The sequence below is a fragment of the Capra hircus genome, chromosome 21 (assembly GCF_001704415.2).
Source record: "Capra hircus breed San Clemente chromosome 21, ASM170441v1, whole genome shotgun sequence".
NCBI lineage: Eukaryota > Metazoa > Chordata > Mammalia > Artiodactyla > Bovidae > Capra > Capra hircus.
The window spans coordinates 28,635,528-28,662,956 of record NC_030828.1 but is presented as its reverse complement, the minus strand read 5'-3'; the positions used below and the strand labels follow the sequence as shown (position 1 = coordinate 28,662,956).

At 44.7% G+C, this 27,429-nt stretch overlaps 1 protein-coding gene across 2 annotated transcripts in view; it reads right to left on the bottom strand.

Annotated features, from left to right (window-relative positions):
• PCSK6 (proprotein convertase subtilisin/kexin type 6) overlaps window positions 1-27,429 on the bottom strand; it is a 171,122-nt gene that overhangs the window by 84,202 nt on the left and 59,491 nt on the right. For both annotated transcript variants that reach the window (XM_018066352.1, XM_018066353.1), the window contains exons 3-6: window positions 21,630-21,740; window positions 21,034-21,177; window positions 18,724-18,800; window positions 16,835-16,923 (exon numbers count right to left, since the gene is read on the bottom strand). In XM_018066352.1, the coding sequence (XP_017921841.1) occupies window positions 16,835-16,923; window positions 18,724-18,800; window positions 21,034-21,177; window positions 21,630-21,740 (421 nt within the window). The remainder of the gene's footprint in view (window positions 1-16,834; window positions 16,924-18,723; window positions 18,801-21,033; window positions 21,178-21,629; window positions 21,741-27,429) is intronic.

The window sequence follows — 27,429 nt, the reverse complement described above, 5'->3', positions numbered from 1 at the left end:
ACCAAACTTGGGAGAAGAATGGATGAACACAGTCAGTCTTTCAACAAAGACAGTGAATATATAAGAAAGTACCAAACAGAAGCCACAAAGCCAAAGAACACAATAACTTAACCGAAAAATACCCTTGAGGGATTCAATAGCAGACTAGACGAGGCAGAGAAAGGATCTGCGAGTGTGGAGACAGGACAGTGGCACTCACCCAGAGAAGCAAAAGAAAAAGAATATTTTTACAAAGGAAAGACAGCTTAAGGGATCTATGGGACAACATCAAGCAGAATAACATTCAAATTAAAGGATACGTAGAAGGAGAAAAGAGAAAAAAGTGGGAAGAAAATTTATCTGAAGAAATAATGTTTGAAAACTTTTTTACCCTGAGGAGGAAGCAGACATCCCTTCAGGAATCCCAGAGAACTCTAAACAAGATGAACCCAAAGAGACCCACCCCAAGACACATTATAATTAAAATGTCAAAAGTTAAAGATAGAATCTTAAAAACACCAAGAGAAAAACAATGTGTTGTATACAAGGAAACCCCCATGAGACTATCAGCAGAAACTTTGCAGGCCAGAAGGGCGTGACATGATATATTCAAAGTGCTAGAAAAAAAAGTTTCCAACCAAGAATACTCTACTGGGTAAGTTTATCATTCAAAAGTGAAGGAGAGATAAAAGAATTCTCCAGATAAGCAAAAGCTAAAGGAGTTAATCACCACTAAATTGGTTTGATAAGAAATGTTATGTCATGTCCAGCTGATCCCATGGACTGTAGCCCGCCAGGCTCTTCTGTCCATGGGATTCTCCAGGCAAGAATACTGGAGTGGGTTGCCATTTCCTCCTCCAGGGCATCATCCTGACCCAGGGATCAAACCTGGGTCTCCTGCATTGCAGGCAATTTCTTTACCATCTGAGCCACCAGGGAAGGCCAAGAAATGTTAAAGGGATTTCTTTAAGCGGAAAAGAAATGGAACTATTTGGTAGTAAGAACACATCTGAAAGTCAAATTCTCACTGGTAAGGTAAAGGAAGTAGATTAATCACTTATAAAGCTAGTATAAAGATGAAAATATAAAAAGTAGTAAAAAATAGCTATAGCTATAATAAGGGATACACAAAATAAAAAGACATAAAAAGTGACAGCAAACGCATACATGTGGCAGAGTGGGGAGTGAATGCATAGTTTTAGGATGCACCCAAACTTAACTTGCTATCAACATAAAACAGACTATTATATAGGTAGGCTGTTATGAGTCCCCTGGTAATCACAAAGAAAAACCTATAGTAGATATACAAAAGATAATGAGAAAGTAATCTAAGCATAACAATACAGAAAGTCATCAAAACAGGGAATAGAGCAAGGTAAGAAGAAAGCAGCAGAACTCCAAAACAGTCAGGAAACAATGAACAAAATGGCAGTAAGTACATACCTATCAATAATTACTTTAAATACACCAAATTTTGCAATCAAAAGACATAATAGTTGAATGGATACACAACAACAACCAAGAATCAACTATATGCCACCTATAAGAGACTCACCTCAGATCTAAGGACAAACACTGACTGAAAGTGAAGAGACAGAAAAGGGTGCTTCACACAAAGGGAAATCAAAATAAACCTGGGGTAGCTTTATTGATACCAGAGAAAACAGACTTTAAAATAAAGTCTTTAATAAAAGATAAAGATGAGCATCAACCAATGACAAAGGGGGCAAACTGACAATAAGATATAACATTTGTAAATATGAGTGTATCCAACATAGGAGCACCTACTTATATAAAGCAAATATTAACAGACCTAAAGTGAAAAATTGACAGCAATACAATACTAGTAGGAGACTTTAATACCCCACTTACATCAATGGATAGATCATCCAGATAGAAAATAAGGTAATATGAGACTTAAATGATGTTAAATGAGGGACCTAACAGACAAATATAGGACAGTCCATCTAAAAACAGCTGAATATACATGCTTATGAAGTGCACTTGGAGCATTTTCCAGGATATATGTTAGGCCACAAAACAAATCTAAATAAAGTTAAAACTGAAGTCATATCAAGTAATGGTATGAAACTAGAAATCAATCACAAGAAGAAAACTGAAAAAAATCACACAAATATGTAGACATTAAATGTGGTACTGAACAACCAATGGATCAATGAAGAAATCAAAGGAGAAATTTTTGAATAACTTGAAACAAATATAAATGGAACTACAGCATAACAAAATCCATGGGATACAGCATAGGTAGTTCTAAGAGAGAAACTTACAGCAATACAGGCTACCTCAAGAAACAAGAAAACGTTCAAATAACGATCTAACTTTATATCTGAAGAAACTAAAAAAGCAAGAAATGAAGCCCAAAGTTAGCAAAAAGGGAGAAATAACGAAGATCAGAGTGGAAATAAATAGAAACTAAAAAAGTAACAGAAAAGATCTATAAAACTGGTTCTTTAAAAACAAACAAAATTGACTGAAGTTTACCTGGACTCACTAAGAAAAAAAACAAAAGCCTTAAATCATAAATGAAAAAGGAGGCATTACAACTGATATCAAACAAAGAAAGAAAATAACATAAGAGACTACTATGAATAATTATACATAAACAAATTGGCCAATCGAGAGGAAATGGATAACTTTTAGAAACATAAAATTTTCTAAGACTGAATCATGAAGAACTAGAAAACCCTAATAGACCAATCACTATTAGGAAGATTGATTTTGTAATAAAAAAACTCCCAAGAAACAAAAGCCCAGGACCAGATGGCTTCACTGTTTAATTCTAACAAACAGTTGAAGATTTGATACCCACTCTTATCAAAACTCTTCCAAAAAAACTGAAGAGGAAGGAATGTTCCGAATCTCACGTTATGAGGCCAGCACTACCCTAATACCAAATCTAGATGAGGACATCGAAAAAACAAAATTATACTGTTCAATATTCCTGACAAACCTAGATGTAAAACTCCTCAGTAAAATATTAGGAAACCAAATTCAATAATACATTAAAAGGATCATGCATCTTGATTAAATGGGATTTATTCCAGATATACAAGGATGGCTCAACATCTGCAAATCAGTCAACATGATACAAAACGTGAAGGATAAAAATCATATGATGATCTTGACATATCAGAAAAAGCATTTGACAAAATTCCACATTCATTTACAATAAAAACTCTCATCAAAGTGGATACAGAGGGTCCATGCCTCAACATAAAAAAGGCCACATATGACAGGCCCACAGCCACCCACACTCAACAGTGACAAGCTGAAAGCTTTTGCTTAAGATCAGGAAGAGGACAAGGATGCCCACTCTCGCAACTTTTATTCAACATAGTACTAGAAGTCCCAGTCACAGCAGCTGGGCAGGAAATAGAAATAAAAGTCATATAAATTTGAAAGGAAGAAGTAAAACTATCACTAGTTCTGGATGATGTGATTTGATATATATAGAAAACCACAAAGAGTTTATAAAAAGTTGGTAGAACTAATAAATTCATAAAGCTTCAGAACACAAAATTAATATACAAATAGCTGTTGCATTATATACACTAACAAGCGACTATCAGAAGAGAAGTTAAGAATACCATTTACAACTGCATCAAAAAGAATAAAATATCTAGGAATAAATTTAACTAAGGAGGTGAAAGACCTGTACACTGAAAACTTATAAAAAGATATAATAAAAGAAACTGAAGATGAAATAAAGAGAAAGATATTTCATGTTCATGGACTAGAATAATTAATATTATAAAAATATCCATACTACCCAAAGCAATCTACAGCAATCTACAGTTTCATTGCAATCCCTATCAAATTCCAATGGCATTTTTTTCACAGAACTAGGACAAATAATCCTAAAATTTGTATGACACTGTAAAAGCCAAAGCTATCATGACAAGGAAGAATAAAGCTGGAGGTATCATGCACCCTGACTTGAAACTATATTACAAAGCTCTAGCAAGCAAAATAGCATGGAATTGCTAAAAAAAAAAAAAAATAATAATAATATATCAACAGAGTGGAACAGCAAGCCCAAAAATAGCTTGCCCAGAAATAACAAGCCCAAACATATATGGTCAATTAATCCACAACAAAGGAGGCAAGAATATACAACAGAGACAGGACAATCTCTTCAATAAATGGCATTGGGAAAACTGGACAGCCACATGCTGAAGAACAAAACTGGGCAAATATCTCACACCATACACAAAAATTAACTCAAAGTGGATTAAAAACATGAATGTAAAGACCTAAAACTACAAAACTCCTAGAACAAAACATAGCTGGCAAGCTCCTTGCCATCACCCCTGGTAGTATTTTTTTTTTTTAATCTGACTCCAAAGGCAACAGCAACAAAAGTAAAAATAAACAACCAGAACCACATCCAACTAAAACGCTTCTGCACAGTGAATGAAATCAACAAAATAAAAGGGCAACTTCCTGAATTGGAGAAAACATTTAAAATCATCTATCTGATTAAAAAATGGGAAGAGGATATAAACTGACATTTTTCCAAAAAAACATACAGATGGCCAACAGGCACATGAAAAGATGTTTAACATCACTAAATAGCAGGGAAATGCAAACTAAGGTCACAGCGAGCTATCACCTCACATCTGTCAGAATGGCTAATATGCAAAGGATAAGAAACAACAAGTGCTAGTGAGGATGTGGAGCAAAGGGATTACTCGTGCACTGTTGGTGGGACTGTAAATTGGTGCAGCCACTATGGGAAACAGCATGGCGGTTTCTCAAACAATTGAAAAAAGAACTACCATATGATCCCCTGAGGAGAGCATGGCAATCCATTCCAGAATTCTCGCCTGGAGAATTCCACAAAGGAGCCTGGCGGGCTACAGCCCATGAGGTCGCAGAGTCGGACATGACTGAAGTGACTTAGCACACACACGCCATATGGTCCAGCTATCCCACTTCTGGATAACTTATCCAAAAATGAAAACCATAATTCAAAAAGATACATTAACCATGATGTGCACTGCAGTGTAACTTACAATAACCAAGACATGGAAGTAACTTAGGAGTCCACTGATGAATAAATGGATAAAAAAGATGTGAGATATATATATATATATATATATATATATATATATATATGACACATATGATTGCCCATTAAAAAGAAAGAAATCTTGCCATTTGCAACAATATGGATGGACCTTGAAGGTACTGTGCTAAGCGAAATGAGCCAGGTAAAGACAAACCCTGTATGCTGAATCTAAAAAAAAAAACCTCACAGATACTACAATCTCCCTGGATCTGTGAGGAATACATTTCAAGACTTGAAGTGAACCTGATACCATGGATAATATGAAACCTGTTTATCCTACACTTTTTCTTTTATATACATACTCTTACCTATGACAATAACAATTTTAACAAGATTAACAATAAGAATAAATGAGAACAATTATAGCAATGCACAGTATAAAATTGATGTTAAGGTGGTCTGTCTCTCTTGCTCATTCTCTCTCTCAAAATATCTTATCATACAAACTGAATGCCTTTTCCACCTTAAATAAGCACTTATCATAGACTGTGGTCACAATTTTTGCAATATGAGATGCAACAGCAAAAGTACAAATTTTTCCCTCATGACAATTTCATGGATAGAAGATTCGTTCTTACCATAGATTTAAATAACTTCAGCATACGAGTTTTTTTGTTCCCTTACTAAGCAAAGAACTTTCACCTTTTCATTTACTGGAACCAATTTATGGACTCTCTTTGGTGTATCCAAATTGCCAGCATTACTATTCTCAGGCTTGGGCCACTATTAAGTAACACAAGCACTGTGTTACTGTGACAGTTCATTTGATAACTGAGATGACCACTAAGTGCCTAACACAGGGACACACTACACAAAGAAATGATTCATGTTCCAGGCAAGGCAGAGCGGGCTGGCTCAAGATTTCATCACACTACTGAGATGGGTGTAATTTAAAACTCAGGAATTGTTTATTTCTGGAATTTTCCACTTAGTATTTCAGGCCATAGCTGACTGCAGGTAACTAAAACCACAGAAAGCGAGACCATGCACAACAGGGCCACTACTGCTCAGAAAAGAGACTGGTGGTTCCCAGAGGGAAGGGGGTCTGATGGGGGGTAAATGGGTAAAGAGGACCAAGAGGTACAAATTTCTGGGTATAAAGTAAATAAGTTATGGGGATATAACATACAGCATGGTGAATACAGTCAATAATACTATACTGCAAATATGAAACTGCTAAAAAAAATGAATCTTAAAAGTTCTCATGACAAGAAAAATCATTTCATAACCATGTGGGATGACAGATGGTAACTAGACTTATGATCATTTTGCACTGTACACAAATATCGAACCATTAAGTTGTACATCTGAAACTAGTATAATGTTATATGTCAGCTGAATTTCAATTTTAAAAATCTAGTTCTCTAAAAAACCTGTTCTGTAGGAAATAGCAAATTTTTACCAGTCTGACCAAAAGAAAGGGCAAGATGCCATAAATAAGATTAGGAACAATTTTAACTATAAATATGGAGAATATGTTTGTTAATTATGAAAATACAACATAAAATTTATCTCATATATTTGAAAATCTGGAGATTGATGATTTTCTAGGGAAGCTTAACTACCAAATTCCCTTGAGGACAAATAGAAAGCCTGAACAGACCCAGCCCTTTAAAGAGTCACCATAAATGCTCAGACTGATTAACAAGGTCCACCAACATTTCAGAGAACAGGCAATATCCACAGCATATGAAATATTCCAGAGTACAGTAAAAGGCAGAAAGCTTCCTAACTCGTTCTATGAAATCAGCATGACTCTTAGACTGGTGAGGGACATCATAAAAAACAGCTCAATCTATCTTATAAATAAAGATGCAAAATCCATGCATAAAATATTAACATTTGAATGCAGCACAGAACCTGGGTCTCGCACACTGCAAGATTATTCACTGTCTGGGCCACCAAGGAAGCCCAAAAGACTAATAGTCATAATCAAATAAAACGCATCACAAGAATGAGAGGATGAAATTTCCAATGTTAAGAAATGTATTACTGCAATTACTGCATTAAACGGATTAAACAGTAAAGTTGAAAAACAATAAAATCACCTTACTAAATGCTTTCTTAAAAAACATGTAATAAAATTCAACATCCATCCTGATCGATACTCTTAGAAGTCTAGAAATAATGAAAACTTACTTAATTTAATCAAGAGTAACAGGAGGGAAGCTATAGAAGGCGCCTACAAATGGTGTTAACACTAGGAACATTCATTCCTGTATGCATCAGAAACAAACAACAAAACCTATAAACAATTATTATTCATTGGAAGTTCTGATACGCTGAAATAAGATATGGGAAAGAAATGACAGTTATTAAGGAGATAAAGTGTTAACTATTACAGAGAGAAAAACCATCATTTATAGACAGCTTTTATTTACACCTGTCTAGAAAAGCCAAGAGAATAAAAAATAATAGCGCCAATATAGTTCATTAAGGTGGCAAGATTTAACAAATTGACTCACAAAAATCAATAGCTTTTCTATATCCATTTCAATAATAACCAATTAGCAAGGCAATTTTTAAAAAATCAACCTAGATATGAACCTAACAAGAAATGCATAGAATCAAAATGAGGACAATGATAAAACTATTTTAAATGATGTCAAAGAAGACCTGAATAAATAAAAACATACCATGTTTCTGGGTGGGAAGACTCATTATTGTAAAGATGCCAATTCTCCCCCAATAAATCTATAATTTCCACGTAATCCCAATCAAAATCCCAACAGGATTTTTTATGAAACTTGATAAGTGGGTTCTCAAGTTCATCTGAAAGAGAAAATGTGCAAGAATAGCCAAGAAATTTTTTAAAAAAACTTTAAGAAAAAATATATCCTATCACCTATCAGTTATCAAAAAAATCCTCTTAAACTATAATTTAAAATGAAACATTACTTAGGGATTAAAAACACATAGACTAATGAAACATGATGAAGGATCCAATATATATCAGGAATTTAGTATATGATAAGGGTGGCAGGCAGAGATCACTAAACATTAATACTGGAGAAAAGTAAAGTCAGAGTTCTCCACAACATTCACAGAAATATATTGTACATGGATTAAAAAGCTTAACAGAAAAGACAAAACCATGAAGGTTTTAAGACGAACTATTCGGAAGCAAAATTTCTAGACAAAATATAAAACAAGTTTATTACCTTGGGTTTTCTAAGCAAAGTCCAAAACTCAAGAGTTGAAAGGGAAGATTACAAATACAACATCATAAAATTTTTAAACAGATTTTAACTGAAACATTACATACAAAAAAAGGTAAAATTCGTCAACGTATAGCTCCACAACTTTAAAAAAATTAAAAAGTGTCTAAAATGAAAGTTTGGGACTTTCAGTTAAACAAGCAGGAGTGATCTACTCTCCTCTCTGAAAACAAAAAAGATGACACCTGCCTCCATGATTCCCAAGGGTACGTAATTCCTCACAAAGTACTGATGCACTTGGGGGCCATAGACTGGTGCATGCGTGGCTGGGGGAGTCTGTTTCTTTGCCACTGCACTGCTTTTACAGCCAAGATGAAAAGCCATCTAAATGTCCATTATTTCAGAAAACAGTGATGTCTGACCAGGAATCAGACAGACACATCAACTTTCCAAGAACAGGCGGTTTCTGTGGCCTGATTTGTTGTAGGAGAAAAAGTGATCGTCAGTACTGCCGCATTCCTGCTGAGTCAGCATGTGATGAATGGATGCTACTTCCCTGGTGAGTGGAGGGTCCACTAAGAGGCACTGGACTGGCAGGAGAGGACAACCGGGTCCACAGTGCCTCCAGCCCAGCTAATGCCCCACTTCTCTTCCTTTCTGTTAGCATCTTACTAATCTCAGGGACAGGGGAGCCTGATGGGCTGCCGTCTATGGGGTCGCACAGAGTCAGACACGACTGAAGCGACTTAGCAGCAGCAGCAGCAGCCTAGGAAGAAAGACCTTGATCTTCTCCACCCAGTCACTAACTAAAACCAGAAAGTGACTAGCCTGACACCTCTGCAACAATGCTGTAAAACATAAGGGAAAAGGGAACATGACAAGGGAAGAAAATAATGAAAACTATAAGCAAGCATTGTTCCATCATATCCAAAATTTAAAGAAAACCTGATTTCTCCATGAAGCAAGGGGTCAAAGAGACACAAGAATTCAATGAAGAGAAAACAAGACAAAAGAAAGACCAAAGTGTGTTACCCTGAGGAAAGACACAGATGGAGACAGCTCAACACCTTCAGAAATGAAAGCCACACTAGAAAAAGTGTGGGAAAAAGAAGGCACTGGTTAAATAGTCAGAGACGTAGAAGAAGAGCTGGATAAAAATCGAGGAAAACAAAACAGAAAAGAAATAAGTTAAATATGAACAGAAAGAGATATAGAAACTAGGAAACAGAGATCTGATACACATATAAGTGGTTCACAAGAAGCATAAAACTGAACATATATAGCTAAAAATATTCAAAAATCATAACAGAAGAAAATTTGCCCATAATTGAAAACACTCAGATCTTTTTGAGGATGCTACATCCCTGGAACAGCTGCTGCAGAAGCCTCAGCCAGAGGTAGCCCTGCAGGGGCTGGACTTCCAGGCTAAAGGAGCCTCACCCACCCTGAGTACTCATTGGAGAGACTGTGCTGAGGCTGGGACTCCAACACTTTAGCCACCTCACGCAAAGGGCTGACTCATTGGAAAAGACCCTGATGCTAGAAAGATTGAGGGCAGAAGGAGAAGGCGACAACAGAGGAGGAGATGGTTGGATGGCATCATCGACTCAATGGACATGAGTTTGAGCAAACTCTAGGAGAAGGACAGAGAAGCCTGGCATGCTGCAGTCCATGGGGTCACAAGGAGTTCGACATGACTTAGCGACTGAAGAGCAACAATAATCCAAGCCCCAAAGTCAAGTCACCTAAAAGGAGAAGGATTTAGGCTGACTTCAAACTTTCCCAAGCAACAGTGGATCCAGAAGACAAGCAGGTGATGTTTATCAAGTTCCATAAGGCTGAATACATTAAAGGTATAACTCAGGTGCAAAGGCCACCTTCAGAACTTCCCAAAGATCCTGTTAGCCTTTCTTGAAAAAGTTGCGTGTGTGCTAAGTCGTTTCAGTCATGTCCAGCCCTTTGTGACCCTATGGACTATAGCCCACCAGGCTCCTCTGTCCATGGGATTCTCCAGGCAAGACTACGGGAGGGGGCTGCTATGCCCTCCTCCAGCTTGAAAAAGTTAATGGGTGGCAAAGTCCAGTGAATTAAGAGATGATCAAATTAAATTATTTAGGAGTGAAAAGGCTATACTGAAAATGATGGTGGGGACCCAAGACTAAAAAACTATGAGAATCATAATGACAGGTGACTAACATTGAACCTTGACAATGTAAAAACAATATTTAAGAAAAGAACTAAAATTGAGGTGTGGGGTGAAGTGAGAACAAGCTGAAGTGAATGCTAATTACTCAGTATGGGAAATATATGTAACAACAAAAAATTAACCCTGGCATCTTTAAAGGCTGTCACAATCTTGGGACTTTTTTTTTTTTTTAATAAAAGAGAGATATTTGAGAAAATATGTCCTTTCCTCACATAAGGAAATATTTATTTGAAGTTCAGCAATTTCTTCCCCTTAAGCTGATTTCTTTTTGTTCTGTTCAATGCACATAAATCAAATAAAGCAAGCATAAACACTAAACAAACACAATTAAACATAAAATTAAATCTAAAGTTCAGGAATATTCAGTTTCACTTGGTTTCTCTTGTATTAAGTTTGCATAAAATTAAACTTAGTATATTTTACTAAATACAAGTACAGATCTTCCTTGACTTATGATAGGGTTACATTCTCGTAAAATGTTCTCAACTTAGGACAGGTTTAAGTAAAAAATGCATTTAATATACCCACCCAACAAACATCATAGCTTGCCCAGCCTCCCTTGAACATTTTCAGAACACTTATATTAGCCTACAGTTGGGCAAATCACCTACAGCAGAGCTTATCTTATAATAAAGCATCAAATATCTCCTGTAATTTACTGAATACTGTACCGAAAGTGAAGACACAACGGCTGCACGTGTCAGCTGTTTACCCTTGCGACTCTGTGACTGACTAGAAGCCGAGGCTCCCACTGCCCAGCACCGTGAGAGAATTCCATATGGAATATTGCTAGCTCCAAAAAAGAGCAAAATTCAAAACTCAAACTAGGGTTTCTACTTTGATGTATCACTTTCACATCATGGTTAATGTGAAAAATCTTAAGTCAGACCAACATGTCTAAGGAACCATCTGCATGTAAATCAAAAGTTAGAAAAAAAAAACAAACCAATATTGTCCATCTATCCATCCATTCATCCATCTATCCACACTTAGTAAATAAGGTTTAAAGGGTTAGTGTCAGCCGCTAAGTTGTGTCTGACTCTTTGTGATGCCATGCTTCTCTGCTCATGGGATTCTCCAGGCAAGAATACTGGAGTGGGTTGCGATTTCCTTCTCAGGGGATCTTCCTGACCCAGGGATCAAACCCAGATCTCCTGCACTGCATTTTTGTAAATGAGTAGAGGCTAAGAGCTGGCTGGCCCTCATCTGTGAAATGAGGACAAAAGCAGCATCAATGACAGAGTGCTCTGTAGAGATTATGTAAGACACTACACACAGACACCTCATCAGTGCCTACGATGTAGACAGAACTCTGTAAGTATTGGGTATTTCTGTTTTCACCAGCTTCCAGATGATATTTTACCTTCCTTGTCCTCCTCTGCACTTTGATAAAGCATTACATACATTGTGGAGTTATTTCGATTTGTTAGCAAGCAAGCATATTATTTTATAGACATATTTGGACAGTGCCACTTTTTATTCCATTTATTTTCCTGTGATAAAACATGTAAGAAACATGCAATTCTACAAAGAAAGTTGGTAGAAAAAAATTACTCTATTTGTATAAATATATAGTAAACTTTTAGGAGCCCATCTGCAGTGATTTTAAACCATATCCACAATTCTTTGACACTTTTTCATTCAACAGATGCAGCCTAATGTCTCTCTTCTTGAGTATATGTTGGGATCATTTCTAAAGAACAGAGTGTGACTGAACTGACCGTGTGTGACTTCTAAGACCATATCATAAAAAGCACTGCTGCTTCCTGCTGGTTCTCTGAATCACCTGCAGTGAGAGAAGCTAGGTACCATGCCGCAGGCGCTCTGGTAACCCCACAGAGAGTACACATGAGGAGGAAGCTAGGCCTCTTGCCAACAGCCAGGAGGGGATGAAGGACTCTAGCCAACAACCAAATAAATGACCTGTCCTGGAAGTAGATACTCCAGCCACCAGCAAGCCCTCAGATGACAATCACAGCCAACCTCATGAATGACCCTCAGCTGGAATCACTTAGTTAATCCACTGTCTGTGCTAGATCACAAATGTTTGCTGGAGTAACTACTATGCAGCAATGTGCTGTGTTATGCTTAGTCACTCAGTCATGTCTGACTCTTTGTGACCCCATGGAGCCTGCCAAGCTCCTCTGTTCATGGGGCTTCTCCAGGCAATAATACTGGAATGGGTTGCCATGCCCTCCTCCAGGAGATCTTCCCAACCCAGGGACTGAACCCAGGTCTCCTGCATTGCAGGTGGACTCTTTACCATCTGAGCCACCAGGACATACACCAGCTATTTGGTAAAGAAATAGAAACCACAAGTGTTAGTTCCAATATAGGCAGAGTAATTTCTATCACACTAACTCTTTTAAAAATAATAATTATAAACTCTGGACTAAAGACTTAAGAAAACAAGAACTTTTTAAGGGCTTTGGAAAGCAACCAGAAGAAGGCAGAAGCAGGTGATTCAGTTCTTAAAAAAGCAACCATACCAGGTATGATGCAGGTTCATAACTTTTCATCTGAGGGAACTCCTCATGTCTCTTAATACAGAGAAACTAGAACTCAATCAGGAAAATGCAATCTTATTCTTCTGGGGAGCTGTGGGATTGAGTTTGGAACTGTTGGAGAAGCTGGAAATTGAAAGAAATCCTAGAAAGTAGAGAGCTAGAGAAGAAGACATACATAAACTTCCCTCAGATATTCAGCTAAGCCGTGCATGGAGCACACCTGGGCAAGTCTCTAAGAAGCCCAGGTAGAGAGGAATAGGGGGAGGCTGAATGAGTGAGCAGACACTCCAGCTGCTGCCTCTGCAAGGGCACTGCAGTCAACTCGGAGCTTGAACTTTGCCAACTTAGAAATGCTGGTTGAACGCTTCAGTGTTTCCACTGAAATACTAAAAGAGTCACACTATCCTTAGCGACTGAACAACAATAACATCTAAGAGTAAAGACTGTTCTTGAGCTAAAGGATTTCCTCTAAAGCGAAGGGTAAATCAGAACAGATGAGTTATTACAAAATGAAAAATTGAACTGACAGAAAGAACAACACTCAATTGTCAGGGATAACAGATCAAGAGTCCCTACAATATAGGTGTACAATATATGGTATACAATGTCTGGTGTACAATAAAAAATTACTAGACATGTGCAAAGAAACAGGAGTATGTTGTACATTATAAAAAAAAATCAATGATTAGAAACATACCCACATTCCCAATTTATCCCTCACTTCCCTTTGATAACCAGAAGCTTGTCTGTGGCTATGTCTGTGGGTCTGTTCCTGTTTTGCAAGTAAGTTCACTAGTATCACTGTTTTATAAACTCCACATAAAGTGATATCATATATTTGTTTTTGTCTGACCTAAATTTGAGAATAACAGATACATACTATATATGAAACAGATAAATAACAAGGACATACTATACAACACTATCTTCAATATTTTATAATAATCTATAATGGAAAAAATCTGAAGATACAAGCATATATATTATATATATGAACCACTTTGATGTACACCTGAAACACTATAAATCAACTACACTTCAATTTAAAAAATAGAAACATACTCATATATGACCAAGCTATTGGAATCAGCACCAAAGACTGTAAAAAAAACTCATAAATATGTTAAAGAATCCAAAATAAAATATAGGTATAATGGATGAGGAGAAAGAGAATGTCAGAAAAGATTTGGAGATAGTGAAAAAATAGCCACATGGACATCAAAGAACAGAAAAGCACAATATTTGAGTAGGAAAGAAAAAGGAAAAAAATCAGTGGGTGGAAATAACAATGGATTGGATGCAACAAAAGGAAGGATTGGTGAACTTAAAGAAAATGGTGCAAAAGAAATTATCAAATCTGAGGTACATACAAAATAAAAAATTTAAAAAATGATTACAGCTTTAACCTGTGAGATATATCAAGCAATATAACAGCTATAACTGGTGCCCAAAGAGAAGAGAGAGAAAACAGGACTGCAAAAAATATTTAAAGAAACACTGACAGAAATTTTTCCAAACTTCATTTAGAAAAAGAAAGAATAAACAACCCACTAGGAAGCACAGCAAACCCCAAGGTGGATAACTATGAAAGAAACTACACCAAGGGCCATCAGAGTCATCACAGACAAAGCATAGAGAGGAAAAAAAATACTAAATAAATAAAAGTAAATAATGAAATATTTACTAAATATTTACTCTGGCTAAATAAAAGGAGGCAGAGAAACAACTCGCATTACATACAGAGAAACAACAATAAGGATGACAACCAACTCATCGTCAGAAACAATGAATGCCAGTGACAATGGAAGAGCATCTTTAAAGGGCTGAGAGAGAACCATGTCATCCCAGGATTCACCAAAACTTCTTTCAAAGAAGATGAAACTCAGATAAAATCTGAGATGATTTCTCACCGGCATACCTACACCTCAAGAAATACTAAAGCAGTAAAAGAAATTCTCAGGCTGGAGAAAAACTGAAACCAGACAGAAGGAATCTTGAAGCTAAAAAATAAGGAAGGGTAAACATGTAGGTAAGTATATTTCTTTTCACAAGCCAACTGTTTACAGCAAGAATAAACAGTGGGTTTATAAAATATAATAACATAAAAACAACAGCATAAAAGATGAAACTAAGTGTGAACTCAAGTAATGGTTTAGGTTCATATACTATACATGAAGTTGTATAATATTAACTCCACATAGATTGGAATTAAGTTAGGATATACACTTAAATCTCTTGAAACTTTAGAAATAGAAAAGATATAAAAAGGTGAGCTCATAGACACACCAGAGTGTCTAAGGGAAGTTCCCTGCTTTGTGCTAGCACGTGGAGAGGGAGGTTGTGTTAGGGTGCCTGAAGGCTGCCTGTCCAGGGTAGGCTTGGAGGGAGGGTTGGGAAGAAGGTGGAGAGGCTGATGTTGTGTGCAGCAGCTCTGGAGACCTGGCTGTCATAGGTTCCCTGGGTCAATGCCAACACCCCCACACCTTCTCCATGGCAACCCCACCCCTGTTCACAGAGAGTTTACACCCATTGTCCCAGGACACAGAGGCAGTGGATGGCGGGAATTCAACTGGTACCCAGATCAGTCAGGGAGACTTTTCTTGGGTCTTTACTCATCAAAGGCTCCAGGGAGACCTTGCACATCTCAACATAAAAGAACTGTCCATGATGGAGTGAGGTCAGGTGACAGTCCTCTGATCTGTTCTCTGCAGGACATGCTCTTGATGATTAATGATGTCACAGACTGACAGGTCCCAGCCACTTCAAAGGTTTCCAGGGAGAGGGCAGGTGGAGAGTCCTCATTAAGTGAAAACTGGGGAGCCTTTACTCAAAACTCAAGAAGCTCCCCAAGGACACAGTGACCCACAGAACCCCTGGCCCAACCTCCCCACCTTTCACTGCTCATCATAGAGCTGAAGGAGCTATGGCCCCTTCATAAAAGAAAAGCAGCCGAGAAGCAGCTGTGCCATGGGAAGGAGGCACCCAGCACAGCCACTGGCGTGCACATGAGCACTTCCAACTGAGGGCCAGAGCAGGTGAGGACGCAGTGCCCCAAGGCCAAGTGGACGGTCGGGACTGTTCAGGCCCGGCACACACCTACTCAATGCCAGTTCAGCCGCATGCACCTACGAGACACTCCAGAGGACATGCTGAATGATCCTCTGCCATTCTGAAAGGACCAACTGCCAGGCTTGGGCAGGGGAGGCGAGAGGAAGCTGCGTGACTCTGCTCTTAAACCCCATGCTGACAAGAGAAGCCCGACTCTCCAATGGAGAAAATAAACAACAAAGCCAGAGATATCCTGGGTCAGGTAGTGTTCCCTACAGAGCCCTGGAAGGCTGACCCCTTGGAGAACAAGGCGGGAGCATCCAGCTTCGAGAGCCTCCACGGAAGCACAGTTGGGTGTGGGCAACTGTATCTCATAGGTGGACTGACCCAAAAGGGAGGCAGGGAGGCTTTTGGGGTGATGTGAATGCTACAAGCCCATGACAAACAGGGGAGACCAGGCAAGTCTGTGGGTCACTGTGACAAACGTCCTCTGGCTAAAGCTGAGGGGCAGGTACAGTGGTCCAGGAGGCTACAGCAAGAGTTGGGGCCAAGGTTAGGCTTCCTCTCAGGTGAAAACCATAAGTCCTGCTGGGAGAGTGATTGGCAAGCCTGGGAAGGCCAGCAGTAGGACCCAGTGGCCTCTTGGAGCAGTCAGCTTGACAGCGGTGACTCAGGAGCCAGAAACCAGCACCCACAGAGCCTTTACAGGCCCCAGGCAGTGTGAGGTGAGGCCAGGATCCGACTGGGTCCAACGCCATGGGGAGTGCAGCTGCCCAGACATGCAGGGGACTGCACCCTGCACCCAGGCCAGCCTGAGCCCCTCAGCAGCACACTTGGGCCTCACCTCCAATCTTGGCATTGTATGCAACCCCTACAATGCAGTAGGAGTTGTTGGCAGAGGCGGCGACTTCTCCTGCACAGCGAGTGCCGTGTCTGCGGGAAGGAGAGAAGGCAATCAGGACCCTAAGCTGGGGACGCTGAGGTCCTCCCTCAATCCTCCCCACAACTGCTGGGCCAGCCGTGAGCCCCCGTGGCAGGACCCTCCTGCGAGAAGAGCCATTGTCCCTAAGCTGGGGGACACTGAGGCCATCCCCCATTCCTCCCTATCACTGCTGGGCCATCCATGTGCCCCACAGGCTGCCCTGCAGATGTGATACCCGTATCAGGCTTGGGCTCTGCTGGGCACCCACGGCCTCTGCATCCCACCCCCCAGGCTCTGCATCCCTCTGACTGACAGCACTGTGCAGATGCTGGCCTGTCTGCAGAGATGAAATAATAACAAACAAAGGCTTAGGTTCTGTCCCCTGAGCCCTCTCCCTGTCCCGTGCTCACCCTGGGCAGACCCCTCCCCCCAACACACCTTTCCAGAGCCATTCCAGCAGAGGGCAAGGAGGAGGGCTGGACACGGAACACTCAACAGCAGTAGGTGGAATAGGAAGAGGTGACCTGAGGTCAGCACTATCCTCAGTAATGACCCCACTCTACCACCTATAGCAGGCACATCTCTGAGAAAGTCCATCAGAGATGAGAATCACTGAATCGGAATCAAAACCACCTTTAAAGCCAGTCCTGAGCCCAAGTGTCAGCCCCCGGGGCAGCCCTCCCTCCGTCCACACTCTGGACCATGTGTGCCTGCAGCTGGGGCTGTCCCTGAGTCATGGGCCCAGGGTCCCACTCAGGACTCACCACGCCGCATCTGGGTGGTCCCTCCCTGCCCGCTGCGCCCTGCAGCCCCAGCGTGGTGGCCATGGAGTGGGAAGGGCATGTGGGACGTGAGGCCAGGCCTCCACAGGCGCTGGGAGCGCTGCGGCCAGCCCGCTGACCGCCTCCTATGGCTGAGCCTTCCTGCAGGGCTCCCTTCCTGCGGGGCACCGGGACTCCAACCTCAGCATCAAATGGACTGAAACAGGGAACACTGAGGAGGACACACCTTGCAGGCCTCGTGTCAGCAGGGGAAAGAAAGAAAGGGCTTCCACCGTCCTCTGAACACTTTTGGAAGAAGGGGAAGAGCCAATGCACAGGGCCGGCTGATGGAGGAAGGTCTGGCCGGACACTGGACAGGAGCGCCCAGGCAGGTTTGGGAAACTAGACATCACCCCCAGGGCTGCTACCAATGGTGCCAAGTCCCCCAGTCTCTCCAGACCACCCCCACTCCCTCTATCACAAGTCTCAATGACCGAACAGTAATGGTGTGTCCCTCACCCGTCATCTCACCCCTGCCCCCAGCCCTCGGAAGGAAGCATCAGAACACAAGGCATATCTTAGACACCGAGACTCAGTAAGGTCACCCCACTTGCACAGAGCCACAGAGCCAGCCCCAGCATCACATGGGCCTCCGCCACTGCCCTTGTGAGGTCAAAGACAGGGTCAAGAAGGCTTGGGTGCTGACTGAGTGGTCTGAGAGAACACAATGTCATCTGGACACAGCTGGCTGTGCAGACCACGAGATATTCCGACAATGTTGCAAACAGGAATAATGCTGGCCCAACATCCACTGCAGCTGACCAGCAGAGTGACAGCCCACAGGAAGGGGCCAAACCCACTGAGCCTGCGAGCCTAGAAGGTGGTGTGGGGCTGGCTCCTGGTGGTCAGCCCCAGACCCCACCAGGAAGCAGAGAGGTGCCCCCAGCCTGTCTCCAGCCCAGGGTCCCCATGTGGGCTGCCTCCACTATCTGCAGGGACAGCAAAAGAGAAGGAAGCAGGTAGGGGTCAGGCAGGTGACCCAGGACGTACTTATTCTCGTTGCTGGCATCGTACCGTGGAGACGGATCGTAGTCATTGCCATTGACGTCATAGCTCGCGTAGGAATCCTAAAAAATGAAACCTTGGTGACCAAAGAGAAGTGGCCCAGAGTATCACAACTCTGTCTATAACTGGTTTTACGCCTCGACTGGAAACAGAAACAAGCCAGGCACTCTCTTACTGCAACAACAATTATACATATATATAATTATGTGGTGAATACACATAAAATTTGCCACCCTAACCATTTTTAAAGCTCAGTGGTGCTAAGTACATCCACAAGTTGTGTGGCTGGCAGCACCATCAATCCACAGGATTCATCTTGCAAAACTCTGCACCTCTTAAACCCTAACTCCTGATCCTCCCTCCCGAGCCCCTGGCAGCCACCGTCTGCTTTCCGTCTCTATGAGTACAGCTACTCCAGGGACCTTACCTACATGAGATCATGTAACAGAGTGGGATTAGCAGGCAGCCATTACTCTGCTCCCTGTTACTAGGCAACAGGGCTCCTCAGCCACTACTCTGGTGCCTCAATGGGCCCCGCCCCACAAGCAGCCAACTGTCGATGAGCGACCATTATTTGCGCTGCTCAGCTGTTGGTCAGTGCTGCAGTGGGCCCTGACCACTAGTACCTGACCCTGAGGAACCACAGTGGCAGTGACTGAGTCAAGGGTCAGTGGTGGGTGGTCATCAGGTGGAGAGTGAGGTAAGAGGCAGATTCAGGCCTTCTCCCGGAGGCCCTGCAGCTTACCCAGCCTTCGGTGAGCTGGGGGCCCAGGAAGCAGACTGGAGACTATGGCCCTCAGGGCTCCAGAGCCCTTACAAGGCCACCCACTAACTTCACCCCAGGCCTTGAAGCAGCCGTGAACCTGTCCCCCATCCCTGTCTCTGCGACCTAACTAGCAGTGGCCATCTGTTTGGGTCACAGTCTGTGGGACCTGGTCTCCCCATTTGGGCGGCCTGAGCAGCCTGAGGGCCAGTGGGTGGATGCCTGGCTCCCTCATGGCCCTGAGGGAGTTGCCAACTGAGACCTGTTTCCTCTGAGCCAGGACTGGGGCCTTGAAGGGTGAAAGCTGTGCCTTGGGACCTTGCTTTCTTGTCAGGACAAAGAATAACATTCATCTGGTAGAGGTTTGCAGGAACATCACTACCTGGCCACCTGACCTCAGGAACAAAGGATCTGACACAGAGAAGTCTGCAGCAACCAACCTCGCCCCTCCCTCACCTTTTGCTTTTAAAGGGCCTCGCTGAAAGCTTTCAGTAACTTTGCGGTTCTTAGGGCATGAGCCACCCATCTGCTTGTATGAACCTATAATAAACTTTTCTCTGTGCCAAAGTCTAATTTTAGTATCTGATGGGCCTCACTGCGTGTTGGGCACACAGACTTGTGATTTCAGTAACAATCAGTGTGTGTCGTTTTTTGACCCAGATACTGGCCTCACGGTTCATCCATGTGGTAGCTATGCCTCATAATTCCCTTCATCTTATATTTTTAATATGTATGTTTTTGCTTTATATATTTATAGTATCTGTATAATCTCCTATCTTCCTTTAAGACATGTTGTAAAAGCTCTCCTGATTGTTGACTTCAAAACTGTCATCCTTTGCAAACTAGTATATACAGGGTAGATAAATAACAAGGTCCTACTATACAGCACAGGGAATTATGTAACAGAAAAGATGTTTTACACATATATAGCTGAGTCACTTTGCCAGACAGCGAAAATTAATACATTATAAATCAACTTTAATAAATGTTTTAAGAAGGTAAAATTAAAAAACTGACATTGTTAAGGGTGCATAACCATCTACCCAATCAACATGAGAGGACTGATGTAACCGAGGCACCCAAGTGCCTTAGAATCTTGAAGGCAGTTCTCAAAAGTTACCACGTGCCAGGTTCTTTTCTCTGCACAACTGGAGGAGTAACAGGCAGAGGGCCCCTACACACAACCCTCACACACACACACACACACACACACACACGCACACACCACACACGCCGACCTGGAGGTAAACAGACACACAGACACGTGTGCAGAGGGGACACCCCACACACTCACCCGTGCACACACATCTGAGCCTCTCAGGGCCCCAGCAGTGCCCGGGAACCCTCTCAAACACCCCTGGCTCTGGGTGGCTGGGCTCACCAGCACCGCCAGCTCGGTTTCCATACTGTGACGTAATGGGGCGGGGCAGGGCAGGGCCAGGGGCTTAAGTAGGTTATGCTGTACAGGTTGTCTCAGGTAATGACCAGCGCAGGTGAGCGTCTCGGGGAGCCAGTGCCAAGACTCCACTTACGTAGTTTGGGGCCAGGTCGGGGTGGTTTCTCTCTATGCCGTCATCCAGGATGGTGACCACCACGTTCTTTCCCGTATAGCCCCGCTTCCACGCCGCCTGGACGTTCATTTCTGACCGGCAGCGGCTGTTCTTGTCACCACAGTGCTGCAGGCACAGGAGACACAAAGCCCCCAGCACAGACACGCCTGACACAGACCTGCCAGCCCAACAGAGGTGCTGTGGTGCTCGCGGGAGGACAGGGTAGGACCTCCGTTCCTCCTCCTGGCCCTAGCAGGAGTCATCGAGGAGGACTGCATCTCTCCCGCCCTGACCTGGCCACGTGTACACGGAAGGCCCTCCTGCCCCAGCCAGGCCATGTCCCCACGGCTTTCCCTGGTGTCCCCGCCCTGCAGGGGCTCCGTCCATGGCTCAAGGTGCCGCCCACCCTTCTCTGCTCCGGGGGCCCTTCACCCTGACCCTCACGTAATGAAAGAAATTCACAAGAGAGCATGTGCCTGACAGCACTGAAATAGGGGTTCTACGCACAAATGAAGCGCAGCTGGAGCTGACCCATCTCAGAAACACAGGGCAGGGACAGAGGCCCATGGCCTACTTACCATGTACCACATGTTGGACCAGATGGGATCATTGAAATAAAGTGCCTGTGCGTCGTTTCGCACCTGTCTCTTCACCCGGCGTTTAACTTCCTGTTGCTGGAGCCATTTCACCTAGCAGGGGAGAGATGCAGTTACTCTGCGTTTCAGCAGCCATGTCCTGGCTCCACGAGGCCGCTTTGCAGGTGTTCCAGGCATCCTTCTCCATGAACATCTAGGTCTATCAGATGCCTCTGATGGTTAATTCCAAGGAGACGTTTTCACTTCAGAGCAACCATATCTGAAAGATGAAAACCAGTCTACACGGAAGGGGAGAGGACCGGCCTTATGGAACAGTAGGAAAATCATCCTACTAAAGGAGACCTTGTGAAATGGCCAGTACTCTGGTGACCCTCGTCCCTAATTAAAAGGAAATACATGCTCAGGAATGGAGCGTACAGTGGCATAACAGGTGTCAAATGGTTTATCGGGAGGACATGGTTAATTACGATGACCCCTATAACAAAAGCACAGCAACTGCTCCAGACCTGGTACCAGACATGCAGAGAAAACCTAGGGAGGCACACCGCAAAACACTGACAGCGATTCCTGGATGGTGTTCATTTAAGATTTTACTGTTCCTGTAAGATTTTAAAATTACTTTCAGGGTTTTATAAACTTCTTTCGATCAGCATGACCTCCTGTCACAACCAAGGGAAAAAAGCTTGAGAGGCAGGATAAATGTTACTTAAGAGCAGGAACCTTGGAGCCTGGCTGCCTGGATTCAAATTTGGGCCCAAACTCACCAGCAGAGTGACTTCAAGCAGGGAGCCTCCCTGGCCTCAATTTGCTCATATCACCTGTGCAATGGGCATCACTGTGGCATCACAAGGAAGGATGGCATATAAAGTGTGCCATCAGTGACCGGCACACAGATGTATCGTCATCACATGTGTGTTTGTGTGTGTTTCAAAGTGGAAGAGGTTTCTTTTTCACTTTTAAAAGATAAGGGAGCTGGAACTCCCATGCCCTGAACCTAAATGTTTTCTCCGTCCAGCTGCTATGGGTTCCCAATCCCATTCTGCTGCCACTGGGACTCAGCTCTGCACAGGGGCTGCAGTGGGCAGGATGGGGACACCCAGCCCTGCTCTCAGAAGCTGGTGCTCCAGTTGAGGACTCCCACCAGGCAGCCCAGAGTGAGGCAGACAGGTGGCCAAGGGCAGGGAAGGTAGGGGAGGAAGACAAGGATGGAGCCTTGGGCATGGGGAGCTGGGTGACTTGGAGGTCAGGTCAAGGCTGGTGACCCCAGGGGGAGGAAGGCACAAAGATCAAGGACCAAGCAGCTCCCCTCAGACCTCAGCTCTGACCTCCCCACAGGCGCCTGAGCCAGGAGAGTGGAACAGCCCCACATCTAAGGGGGACCCTGATCTCCAAGGACAACATGCTCAGAAGGAAATGTCACCAGGGAAGGTTCAGCACTAAAGAACCTGCCTGCCAATTCAGGAGATGCAGGAGACAAAGGCATGGCAAATAAAACTGCACAGTGAAGTATTCTGCTCATAACACCCTCTGATGGCATTGTGAGACTTCCCAAAGTGTTACTGCCTGAACCAGGAAGCTTTAACTCGGTATAAAATGCCTAAGACCCTATGCCCTAATTGGCTGGGCTGCGTGCTGTAAGTACAGTGGTCGTACCCCATAGACAGCTCAAGCTCCTGGGATGGGATGCTCCGGGCCCACCGGCTTGGCCAACTCACTACCCACCGGGCTGCACTTCCTATCACAGAGGAGGGGCCCTTCCTCTCCCAAGGCCAACTGGGTGGCTCCCACAAATCAGGCAGGTGACAGAGGGCACAGTGCCACCAGTCACAGAACAATCCCCCTGTGGGAAAAGACAGTAAGGGCTCTTGGTCTCAGTGGCTGCTGCACTCTGGGTAAGAACCCAGTTGACACACAGTTTGGGTGGGGGTGACGGCTGGGGGCTGTCCCTGTGGCATGGTCTGGAGCAGCTCTCTCCCCCGGGAAAGGTCACTGCAGGACACTGACAGCTGCCAGGCACTGTTGGGCCAATGGACCTGGATACAGTAAATCACTCGCCAGGCCTGCACAGATGAACTCCCCGATGCCAGGCACAGAGGCTGACTCAGCCCATGGTCACCTGGTCAGGGCCAATCCCCCTCTCCCTTCTCCAGGCCCCAGCCACAGCCTGGCTTCTCACCCGGCTCCAGGAAAGGGCAGGGGGTTCCTGCATTCCATCTCCTGCTATTTTCCAGACTGGCCCTTGTGTCTCTGGGGAGAATGGCTCCATGGCCCCTTACTCAGTGGCCTGCTCAGTAACGCTGGACTGTCTCCAGTGTGTCCACAGCTGGTTCTGGTTGTGAGCATGAGTGTAAACACCGCTGATTCCCACCCAGGACCACCCCCCCCACACACACACACACATCTCCACTCAGACACAGAGCTCTGCTTCAGGGGCCCCTCAGGTTGGAACCCAGAGCCAGCAGGTCTCTCCAGGAGGGTCAGGGATGCCAGTGACCCCCAATAAGTGCCTGAAACTGTGGCTTTTCCAAGGGGCACCTCATCGTGAACAGTGAGGCTGTTCATGACAAAGGAACACACAGTTCAGGACCCTAAGGACATGTCATCTGTGGAACCAATTCTTGCCCGGAGCTCGGAAACAAGTGAGCCAGTGCAGACCAGCCACAGTTGCTGAGACTAAAACCGTGATGAAAAAACTCCCAACATCTGAAGGTCCAGGATCAGATGGCTTCACAGGTGAGTTCTAGCAAACACTTAAGAGATAACACACAGCCTTCTGAAGTGAAAGTCCCTCAGTCATGTCCGACTCTTTGTGGCCCTATGGACTATACAGTCCATGGAATTCTCCAGGCCAGAATGCTGGAGTGGGTACCCTTTCTCTTCTCCAGGGGATCGTCCCAACCCAGGGATTGAACCCAGGTCTCCTGCATTTTGGGTGGATTCTTTACCAGCTGAGCCACAAGGGAAGCCCAAGAATACTGGAGTGGGTAACCTATCCCTTCTCCAGTGGATCTTCCTGATCCAGAAATCAAACCAGGGTCTCCTGCATTGCAGGCGGATTCTTTACCACCTATAAGGGAAAGCTTCTGGAACTTTTCCCAAACCACTGAAGAGGAAGGAACACAGGCAGTGAGCTGGTGATGATGGCGAGTCGGGCTGAGTGGGGCCTCACCGTGAGCTCTTCCTGCCCCGAGAGGCCAGACCACAGGGAACGTTGTCCTGTTCTGCTGGCAGCCTGTCCATTTTACATGGCAGTTTCACTTCTGGTTGGCTCACTAGGGCCCTCAGAACTTCTAGGTGCTCAGACCTTTTGGTGACGATGGCAGGAGAGAGACTGCGGTGCACACTGGCTACCTGTCAAGGCCATGGGTATATACTCAGGGAAGCCTGTAGATCCGCGGCCTGGGTCACATTAAGATACACACGTGGCAGTGTGTGCAGGGTGAGAGCTGAGCTGTTGGGTGAGGCCCCAGCCTTCTTAGGAAGAGAACTGATCACTCTGAAAAATTTCAGGTCCCTGGAAGAAAGGAAGGGACAAGAAAATCCCTGTCGGCTCTCCATCACTCCCATTAGGTTTCACAAGGAGTTGACTGAGGCCTCCCAAAGGTGCTTTCACTCACCCATAACGGGGGGAACGTGGCCTGATGCAGGAAGAGGGTCTCTGCAACTGTAATCAGCTAAGGCTCTGAAGACGAGGTCATGCTGGATTATCTGGTTGTGCCCTGAATCCCACAACAAGCATCCTGACAAGGGACAGGCAAGGGGAGACTAAGACCAAGGAAGGTGAGGTTTCGGGAAGAAAACAGCTCTAGGAGCGCCTGGAGCTGCCAGGAGCTGCAGGTGGCAAGGCAGGACCCCCCAGAGGGACCACACCTGCCAATACCATAGCTCTGGAGACTCTGGACTCCAGATGGTGAGACAATATGCTTCTGGTGTCTGAAGCCCCCAGCTGGTGGTCACTTGTTATGGCCCCCCTGGGATCACAGCCTTGATCAGGGCTGAGGTGTTACATGTCTGAGAATTCATAAGGCTGTCCTACCTAACATCGGACCTGGAGCCCCCAGAGGAGGGGCTGAGGGCTGTAGTGGGGGCGCTGGTGTGGGGACTTCACCTAAACAGAGGGGCCATCCCAGGGTGCCCACTGCTACCAGCTCTGGCTGGAGCCCCCACCCTAACCGCCCTTCCCTGCACATTACTGGGCCCTGGGCACCTGCCCCCACTGTCCTCTCAAACTAAAGCTGCCACAAAAGTGGGTCCTGCCTGCCCACCCAGGGCCCTCTCACTGCCTGATTCTCCTAACTCGGCGGCACTAAAACCCACTGTCTCCCCTCAAGCCCCCAAGTCAGGACAAAGCAGGGATCCTCTCCAACACAAGAGTCTCCTAAAGGCGTCAGGACCCCGTCACCCACAGCTCATTGTGGCTGCCACGCCCCCGGCATCTGGAGGTCACATGACTCTGGGAGGGTCCCTGCTCCATGACCAATGCCTGGCGCAGTCTGACCCCTGCCCAGGCCCCCTCTGGCCTGGCCTCATGGTGGGTGCCTCTTCACTGTGTTCCTCTCTACCCTCCCCACCAGGGAACCCTGCCCTGACACCTGGGCCGGCTGGGGTGGGCCGCCAGGCTCCTGTGCCCTGAGCGTGTCTGTGCAGTGACGCCACTGACATGGAGGATGTGGACATGGACTCTTCAGGAGCCACCACCCTGCTCCCTAGGAGGGAAGGATGTGTCTCGGTCATGCGAGTCTCTCCAGCTCTCAGCCTGTAACAGGGTCCTTGCCCTCTGTCTTCCTTAAACAGCAAACGACCCCTGATGCTGAAAAGGGAAGCATGTCTCCTGGAGCTGGGGCTGCCCTGATCTGGCTCATCCAGCACCGCCCACAGCTCTGGCTGGACATGTCCAGGTTGGTATGACCACCCTCTGCTCCCCACTGGCCTGTGTGAAGCCAGGGCTGCATTTCGCTCACCACTGTACTTGTGTGTGCCAGGCGATGTGAGGCATACAGTAGGAGTTCACTAAATGCTCTCTGAATGAAGGAATGACATTACATGAATACGCTTTAGGTTTCAAATATAGCCATAGACAGACTTTTGAAACCACTGTGGAGCAGAGTGCGCGACTGGGCCTCCATGACCGCCAGGGGAGCTGTGTGGACTCTGTGTGCAAGACTGGCGCTTTGGGTTTGCCACATTTGAGCCCGGCTCAGCACAGGTCATCTCTTTTGGGCAAGTCTCTATAACCCCGTGTAAAGCGTTTTCATTTCTTCAGTCCTATTTTGAAGGTGAAACATCACTCTGACTTTTTCTTTTATCCACCTCCTGCATGTTTGCCGTTAAACATTTTCGTCATGAGACTTTACCATCTTCTCAAGATGAGGTGAAGAGCAGTGCATACTTCGGAAGGTTAACACCTCCTCCAGCTCTCTTCTTGAGAAGTCAAGTTAAAATTTGGCGTCTGCTAAATGTCACTCTGCACTTGAGAGGAGGTAAACCTAAAAGATGCTGAGAAAGAGGCCACGCAAATGAGCAGGACCCTAGAACGGCCTTGAAAACTGAGTTATCAGGCCATGCAATGTCCAAGTGTCGTGTGGGAAGGAGGCCCACGCCCTCTTCCCTTGGGCTGCTGGGCCAGAAGGCGGCCAGCAGGTCATCCCGGGTGCAACAAGTGCCAAGGGGCTGTTCTGAAACTTTGTCCCATGAAAGCATGCCACCAGAGCAAGAATAGCCCTTGCACTCCACCCAAAGCCACTGCACACCTGTGCTCTGCTTAACGCCCTCCACCACCCAC